The sequence below is a fragment of the Suricata suricatta genome, chromosome 1 (assembly GCF_006229205.1).
Source record: "Suricata suricatta isolate VVHF042 chromosome 1, meerkat_22Aug2017_6uvM2_HiC, whole genome shotgun sequence".
NCBI lineage: Eukaryota > Metazoa > Chordata > Mammalia > Carnivora > Herpestidae > Suricata > Suricata suricatta.
In genome coordinates this window covers 1,425,908-1,434,437 of record NC_043700.1, presented here as the reverse complement: position 1 = coordinate 1,434,437, position 8,530 = coordinate 1,425,908, and the positions used below count along the sequence as shown (strand labels likewise).

The following is an 8,530-nucleotide window of genomic DNA, read 5'->3' as shown; positions in this document are numbered from 1 at the left end:
TCACTCCTGGCCTGGCTGAGAACCGCTGAACGGGACCCTGGACAGGACTCCCACACACCTGGCACCACAGAAAAAAAAAGCAATTATTTTTTGATGAGCAGAAAAACATAAAAATAACTCCTCCATCACTTACCGACCTAGAGCAGGTGTGCAGGGCTCTCTCTGCATGCACACCATGCACCAGCACCCCTGTACCTCAGAACCTTCCAGAATCCACCTGTCGATGGCTGGGGACACACTTTCCTGCCTGCTCCTCAGAGTCCTGCACCCTCACTTCCCCGGGTCTCCCCAGCTCTGCCCTCGGTGTGCTCGCTCCACGGCCTGGGGGCTCCAGACAACCCGCTCCCCCAGTCCCGCCGGCCCCCCAGGGTCTGCGCCTCCCCTTCCCCCCTGCGGTTGCCCCCCCCCCCACACCCTAGTGCAGGTCAGCTCTGGTCCCGGCCTGCCGTCTGTCACGAGCGCCCAGTCCCCTATGGCAAGATGCCCCAACTCTCCCAGCCATGGCCTTCTCTGCCGCCCAACAGGGCACGACCCCCAGGCACATGGTGGTGGCCTTTCATAAGCCCACGGAGAAGGGTCCACGTGGTGTGTGCCGACAGGAGGTGCGGACAGACTCCATCTCAAGAGTCAGACTCGAGGGGCACCTGGGGGGGCTCAGTAGGTTAAGTGTCTGACTTTAGCTCAGGTCATGATCTCATAATTCACGGGTTCGAGCCCCACGTCGGGCTCTGGGCTGACAGCTCGGAGCCTGGAGCTGCTTCGGATTCTGCATCTCCCTCTCTGTCTGCCCCTCCCCTGCTCATGTTCCGTCTCTCTCTCAAAAATAAGTAAACATTAGAATAAAAAAGAGTCAGACTTGAGACGCTGCACCAAGCACCGAGAAGCTGTCCCGGATACTGAGGCGGCTCCATGACATGGTGGCCATGCGGTCACTGTGTGAGGTGGCAGGGGTCACAGCCCCCGCTTTCCAGGTGACAGAAAATCAGCTGAGCTTCCCAGCCGCCCACCTCCTGCCCGGGCTGGGCACTCCCGAGCAGGGACCCAGGGCTTGGCAGCTTCTGAGGAGGGACGGGGCCATGTCACTGCAGGTGCGGAGGTCAAAGGACAAACCAGGAGCCCACCGCAGGCGTATTTTCCGCCCACGAAGAGGCTGCAGGAACGTGCCTGCCCCCGGTGACAGCTGTCAGGCAACGAAGACTCACCAGCCTGCTTTGCAGGCTTGGTTCCTTCGGAGGCTCTTTGGAGAGAAAGCAGCAGGGAGCAAACTCAGGCCGGACGCAGGCAGAGGGGCAGCCCCGCCGGCGATCTCTCTCTCTCTCTCTCTCTCTCCTCGTTGGCACGAATAAACACCTCGCACACGGCCCCTTGCAGGCGAGCGCAGCTAGCACAGAGGCGAGTGTGCAAGCTGAGCGTGTGCGAGCGAGCACGTGCCCGGGCACCGCCGGGGACGCGTGAGAGGGGAGCGGTTTGGAAAAGCGGGAAGTGCTCTGTGGCCACGCGGGGTGCGGAAGGGCAGGTAGGTCACGGCGGCCGCGGGCGCCCACACCCGGCCCTGAACCTCACCGTGCCATCGGGGAGCCTCGGGAGAAGATGCGCGGGGCGGCCCGCACACACCTTGCTCCCCTCCGTACCGCCCTGCGGCCTGCGACGGAAAGTTCCGGTCAACGGCAACGCCAGCTCCTCCTCCAGCCTTTCTCCAGAGAATTCCAGGAGCACCTGCACGCGCCTCACATCCAAAAGTCACCTAAGCCAGCATGTTCTCGAGGGCTTGAGCTGTGTCCGTTTTACAGGCGAGAAAACTGGCTGGAAACCATCCCACTTTCCACAGGACCCAGCACAGGCTTACCAGATGGAACTTACAAAACACTGACACCCAGAAGCAGCTTTGGGACATAATGTAGGAAATCAAATACCAGGACTCCATTTCTATACAGCTTGTCAGGAATACCCTGGAAAGTGGGGGCACCTGGGTGGCTCAGGGGGTTGAGTGCCCACATCAGCTCAGGTCATGATCTCACGGTTCGAGGGTTCAAGCCCCGCATTGGGTTCTGTGCTGACAGCTCAGAGCCTGGAGCTGCTTCGTATTCTGCCCCTCCCCCCACAAAAACAAATAAACATTTAAAAAAAATTTTTTAATACCCCAGAAAGTGAGGCGAGTCCCCCATTCGTGACCCAGCCAGCACTGCTGGAGTCCAGGCCATGAGCCGCCCCGGGTTCGCTGCATCAGGAGACAGGAAGCCTCCTGCCCAGCTCCCCACTGCGTGTCTGTGGGCCCGGGGGTCGGAGGGCAGCGGCAGGCCCTCACCGCAGCCCTCAGGACACTTCCTCTCTCTCCGCTGGCCTCTCATGGGGCCCTGGTCTGTGCTGCGTCTGCAGAGGAAACGGTTATCTCAGTAACCAGGCGCTCCCGAAGGCTCCGACTGCCGAGAGGGCTGTGCTCCCAGCCAAAGAGGCAGACGGGGTGGGCTGGGGGCGTGCAGGAAGAGTCCAAAGGGATGAGGTCAGAGCCGGCCCCCTGCAGGGGGCCCCATCTGCATGCTGGTCAGCACGGAGAGGAAGGGGGCGGAGCCGCCAGCCTGGCCCAGCTGCCCTGGACTAGGAGGCTGGGGGGAGGAGCTGGGGTGAGGGGCAGAGACAGGAGGGGGGCATCCGTTACCCAGATGGGAGACAGGAGGGCAATGTTCCCGACCAGGATGGGGGGGGTGGGAGGGCCTGTCCCGGTCAGCACCTCTGTGTCCCCATCTCTTACCCTAAGTTTCCCAGCTCACCATGATCCGCTGAGCTGCTGAGCTGGGCTGGGCCAGGGCTGGGAGCCGAGTCCCTCCCCACTGCGCAGGTGGCTGAGTGCCTAGGAGTCTGGGGACAGCACCACGGCACCACTCAGACTTGCAGACGTACTGCGCCCGCCCGGAGAACATGCAGCCCTCACCCTGCCTTAACTGCTTATGAGAAGAGACGCCCTCGCTTCTCCCCTGGAAGGGCAGACGCAGACCGATCCTGCAGGCTCACCGGTTACAGTTCACCCCACAGGACGGCCATACTGCCGGGTTCGCTCCCGGTCCCTTCGGGGCACTGACATGACCCATGTGACACGCAGGTGCGCTGGCCATGATGGAGGTCCTCGCCCCACCGTGCCCCGCCCACTCCGGCCGACCCTCCCCCTCGGCCAGCACCTAGGCCGGAACCCCCCTCACCCCGCCCAGCAGGGAGGGGGCCTCCTGGGGGAGCCCCACGCTCCTGCAGCCCCGCGTGGGACGGCCGTGCAGGGGCAAGTCCCGCTGCTGGGTGGTGGCCCACAGGGGCCCAAAGTGGTCGGCTGTCCGGCACAGCTTCCCCTCGGAAACGGGGCCTGTACCGCAGCAGCACGAGGCCCCAGAGGTGGGAAGCACCTCCCTGGGGGGGACACGGAAGTGATGGGGCGGTTAGTCCAGGGCGGAGGCCGGACAGAGCGGTGTGAGGTGAGGACTCCCTGGCTCATGGAGGGCGGCTTCTCGCGGCGTCCTCACCTCCTCCCGGCGGAGGGGCTGGGAGCTCTCGGGGGGGTCCCCTTCACACGTTAATCCCTTCCTGCGGCAGCACCCCTGCGACCCTGTCATCGCCCCCCTCCTGACCACCGCCTTGGAGGTGGCATTCCAACCCCTGAGTTCTGGGGGCGCATCCGTCCCCAGCACGTGCCCCAGCGCGCCCGCACCTGTGCTCTGACCCTGGTGCCTGCAGGATGCTGCGGGGGGCCGGGCGCCAGCCACACGTGCAGCCGCCCTGGCCGCCGGCCTCGGGGCGTGACGGCCGCGGGAACTGGCCTCGCCCCGACGCAGGGAGGGGGCCCCGGTCAGAGGAGCCAGCGCTGGGCCCGTCTCCCTGCAAACCCGGGCCCAGGCCCCAGCGCGGCCCTAACTCTTGGCGCCCAGGTGGAGCTCGACGGGGAGCAGGTGAATGGCGAGACAACTGTGGCCCCACGGGAGGCCGCTCTGTGCACAGAGCAGGACTGCTGCCACGGGAGCGCCGGACGCCGCGTCGGTGTCTCAGCCTGAATCCAGACCTCTGCCTGTTCGGCCCTGTTCTCTCCTTAACGTATTTAAGCCAGAAGAAAACGCAGTGGCTTTGAGTTTTTTGACGCAGTGGTGAACACAGAATACAAAACCTCTGAGTATCAAGGCTGCAGCCCTCCCGGGTCACCCGGGCCGTGAAGACCCAGACACCCCAGCCGGCTGCAGGTGCCGTCTCCGGGCTCTACACGACCTGCAGTCCACCCGTGACGTCCCTCAAAGTGTGAGCTGGTGAGTACGTGAGTCCTCAGCACCCACCTCGAACCACAGCACTGTTCTCCACGGACCCTCTGGGATTCGTGCTAAACTCCCAGGCCCGCAGGTGGCGATCCTGAACTTGAAATGGCCCTTCCGACCCCCCCTCCCCACATGCCAGGACCCTAACGGCCCCTTTGTGTTTTATGAGGAAAAAAGGCAATTTGAATACGGTATTTTTAAATAAAAAGACTTTATTTATGACTTCAGGTAGCAGGTAACAATTTAAGAAAGCTTGGGGAGAGGTTACGTTCACGTGCGGGTGTATATGCACCTTGGAAAATATTTGGCTAGGTCAAAAAATTAGCATTTCTTAGTCATCTGTAAAGTGCTGAGAAGTGTATCTCCGGTGATGCCCGAGTTCACGTCGTGAATCACTCAGTAAGCACAACACCGGTTCACAAACCCACGCTGCGCCTCACACCTGCTCGCCCGCACGTGTGACCGAGCGGCGGCTGCATGACCACAGAACACAAGCCAGCGTGCCGGGCGTGCTGACCGCAGTGTCCCCGGCCCGGGCCCCACCCCGGCAGGCACAGGCCGCACTCGCTAGCACCGTAGGTCACCTCAGGAGGCGTGTTGGAAACAGACACCGTGGTCCAGGTCCACAGGCGCAGGAAACACCCAGAGAGGGCTGAGGACACGCTCTGTGTGCATTTCCTACGACAGGGAAAGGCGCGTTTCTAACGTGGGCGTCGATGCTCTCCGATGGAAGGGAAGGATCTTTTGGGGTTGACGCGCGCGTCTAAGTGTTGGTAAGGTATAGAGCATTTTGGTTCAAAGCGAAAATGACTTGTGAAATGTTACAGATAACATATTGTCTAAAATAATAACTGTTAATTTTTAATAGAAAAAAAGGCAATACAAAAATACTACTTTGTTAAAATATACAATACACGCATTGTGGCCACTTGGCAAATCCCACCACCCGGACTGGGGTCCGTCGCCGGCCTCTCTTGTTAGAAACTCTGTGCTGCAGTTTAGAGACGTACAATATAAATAAAAGGAGAGACTCTGGATCAAGGAAGGTTACGCTAAGAATTGTTAATAAATGTCTCTACTACTGAACAAGCTCCGTTTCTCCGTAAGTTCTTGCTCTGCGGAGTCTCTAAGCAGCAGGCCTGCGAGTGGGCGCGGAGCGTCGTGTCTCTGCGTGGCCACGGCCCCGCCCCCCCTCGCCCCGCCGCCCCGCCTGGTGCACCCTTCTGCCTCCTCACCAGCGTCCGTGCTGGGAACAGAGGCAATGAGCTGGCCGGGAAACACAGTGGTGCTATTGCACTTTTCTTCCCCAGAGACTTAATTTACCCTCAACCAGTGCGGACACGGCCACAGCCCTCGGGCCGCCCGGCCTGGCTGCAAGGACGCGGGCTCACGCGTTCAGCAGGGGGACCTGCCAGACCATGACGGAGGAGGCCAGCTCCTCGGGCCGCTGCTGCCGGGCCCTCCGGCTCACCCGCCGGTGGCCCTGGCCCCCGCACACCACCAGCACGGAGCTGGCCTTCGCCCTCCTGACCCGCCGCCCCCGGCTCGAGGACACACTGGGCGGCTGCAGGAGGTCGTAGACCAGGCTCTCCTCCGGCCTGGGCTCCAGGGAGCCCGAGCCCTGCGATGGGGCCAGGGACCCGGACGACGACGAGAAATCGCTTCTGTGAGTCACGGAGCCCAGCGAGCCCCCCAGCCAGACGGCGTCCGGGCTGCCCTGACTCAGGCCAGGGCCCGGCCCCTCGCCGGGGAGCACATCCTTCTGGTCTTCCTCCTGGGGGTCTGCGCCGGGCGGCGGGCTGTCCGCGGGCTTGTCCTTGTCTGTCCTGAGGGCGGCGGTGGCCATGACCAGGAACTTGACGGGCCCGTTGTGCGCGTGGTAGGAGACCATGCCTCTTCCTGGCGGGTGGGGGGAGGGGTCATTCAGCAATCACCACGCGCCACGGCAGCCAGAGGGATCAACGCCCGTCTGCCCCCGTGCAAACCACAGACCCCCACGCACAACTCGGACGCCAGCTGACCCGCTAACACGAGAACAGCTTCTCGTAATCCTGTGGCTTTTTAGTGATCACCAGGGAGGCTTCCAAAATGAGGGAGTCGGATACCAGCCTGGGTCTCTGCCCACGGCGGCTCCATCCTGACGCCCACAGGGGCCTGTCAGCAGCTGTTTCCCTGGCCTCTGCATGACGCCTTCTCACTGGCTCTACAGAAACAGCCTTAATTTTCCTAAGTCTTGATTGAAAAATGAAACGCCAGAAATGTGTCAGTTTTAGGAACAAGATGCCTAAATCAATTGCCAGTAGCGTCCTGCCATTTTCTGTTGCAAAAAAGGTTCCAGGAGTTACTTCTCTGGTTTTACTTAAATTGGGGACTTTTTGGTTTAAAAGTGAATTTAATTTTAAAACATCACCTGACCCAAGAGCACATGTCAGAAACTACCTACGGGTCTTTTTCCAAACAAAGATTATTCACCCCCACCCCCACCCCCGAGCTCCCCGACCTACATTGTCAGGTGGGAACAGGGTGTCCGCACTTTGGTAAGCAGTTCACAGGTAAGGTGACTGGGATGGGAAGCTTGTGTCCCTTTGTCACCAAATGCTTTAAGGCTGACACGAGGCCGAGCCCTCACCTTCACCCCAGCGTGGCCAAAGTGGATTCAATCACGGGATTCTTTAGCCAGTGAGTGGTGGTGACCCAACGAACACGGTGGCCAACCAGCAGGTACTGGTGGGACCCCAGCAGGGTAGGGAGGCTCAGACCCCAGCCGGGGAGGCGCGATGGACACAAATCAGTGGGACGAGGATGTGCGACTCAGGAGAAGAGTCACGTGTGGGTGTGGGTGTGGGGGAGGGGTGTGCAGCGGCAGGTGCAGGGTGACCTTCGTCACCACGGTCTAAACTGTACACGTTCATTATGTGCAATTTTCTGTGCATGCAATACGGGGCCCGTAACAAAAATCAAGAAACGGACGCGCAGGGCCGCTGGGTCGCTCAGGCGGTGAAGGGTCCGACTCCCGGTATCAGCTCGCTCAGGCCATCATCTCACAGTTTCAGGAGTTCAAGCCCCACGCCAGGCCTGCTTGGGATTCTCTCTCTCCCCCTGCCCCTCCCTGGCTCATGCTGTCTCTCTTTCAAATACATAAACTTAAAAATGAACAAAATTGGAATCCTCAACCCTAGGTGGCTCTCGCACTCGCGGGAAGATGGGTCTGCTAAGGCTCGCTGAGAACAAGAGTCGTCTGGCGTCACAGGGGATGCTTACCACTGTCATCAGGAAGAAACTGGAGAAACAGATCTTCATTAACATTCTGGGGAGCTTTCTACAAATCTTTTTCTTGAGATTTTTTTCCACATGGCTGATGTTACAGCGTCAGTGGAAAAGGTGAGACTCTGGCCTTCCTCATGGAGTGGCAGGGCTGAGTGACACTCAGAGCCCCTGCGAGCACCACCTCCCCGGCTACATTAGAGACGATGACGGCAGTGCAACCGTTTCCTCACATCCCTTTCTCCCCGATTCTGAGTCGTTTCCTGTCCTGTGCTACTCAAAGTGGAGCAGTGCGCTGGACTGAAGAGCGGGCTTGCGTCTTGCTTTTGTTCACACACTCGGCTGCTTCTCATGGCAGATTTCTGAGTTGAAAAGTCCTGAATCCAGACACGTGAGCCTCTTTGGGCTCGTGATCCAAAATGCCACACTGCTTCCTGAAAGGCCTGCACCCATTTGAATTCCTACCAACGTTGTGCAAAAACCACACCTAACGTGTTCGGATGCTGGGCCTCCTTCTTTGCACCGTAAAACATAAGCAACACCCACGCCAACCGAGCAGACCCGCGTGTAAAGGACAGACACTAACAGGTGGTGGTAGAGGTGACAGGACCCCGTGTTTGGGGGAAGATTCTCGGGGCCACTGACATAAGAGGCAGAAAAACGAAAACAGGACTCGATTCCAGTCAGCAACGAGAACCCCAGACAACGGACACTGTTTCAGCAGCTCCCCGGAGGGACGGCGTGAGGAGGCAGACGCTCAGCGAGCTTACAGGGCGGGCTGGTCTGTGCGGAGGGGTCCACTCACCGGTCACTTTGGGGATCCCCTGCAGACGAGGCACAGGCAGGGCCACCACGAAGCCCAGGCTGGTGCCGACCATCAGCAGGCCATGGCAGACGAGCAGGCTGGTCACCGAGAGGCGCTGGGGCCCTGCGGGGGGACAGGGAGGCGGGTCCAGTGTCTGCAGTGGGGCTGGGGGCGGGGG

General features: G+C 60.4%; 1 protein-coding gene across 1 annotated transcript in view; it reads right to left on the bottom strand.

Annotated features, from left to right (window-relative positions):
- Nucleotides 1-4,475: 4,475 nt before the first annotated feature.
- ARHGEF10 (Rho guanine nucleotide exchange factor 10) overlaps nt 4,476-8,530 on the bottom strand; it is an 81,311-nt gene continuing 77,256 nt past the window's right edge. The window contains exons 29-30 of the mRNA XM_029933186.1: nt 8,353-8,475; nt 4,476-6,182 (exon numbers count right to left, since the gene is read on the bottom strand). Of these exons, the coding sequence (XP_029789046.1) occupies nt 5,671-6,182; nt 8,353-8,475 (635 nt within the window). The 3' untranslated portion in view covers nt 4,476-5,670. The remainder of the gene's footprint in view (nt 6,183-8,352; nt 8,476-8,530) is intronic.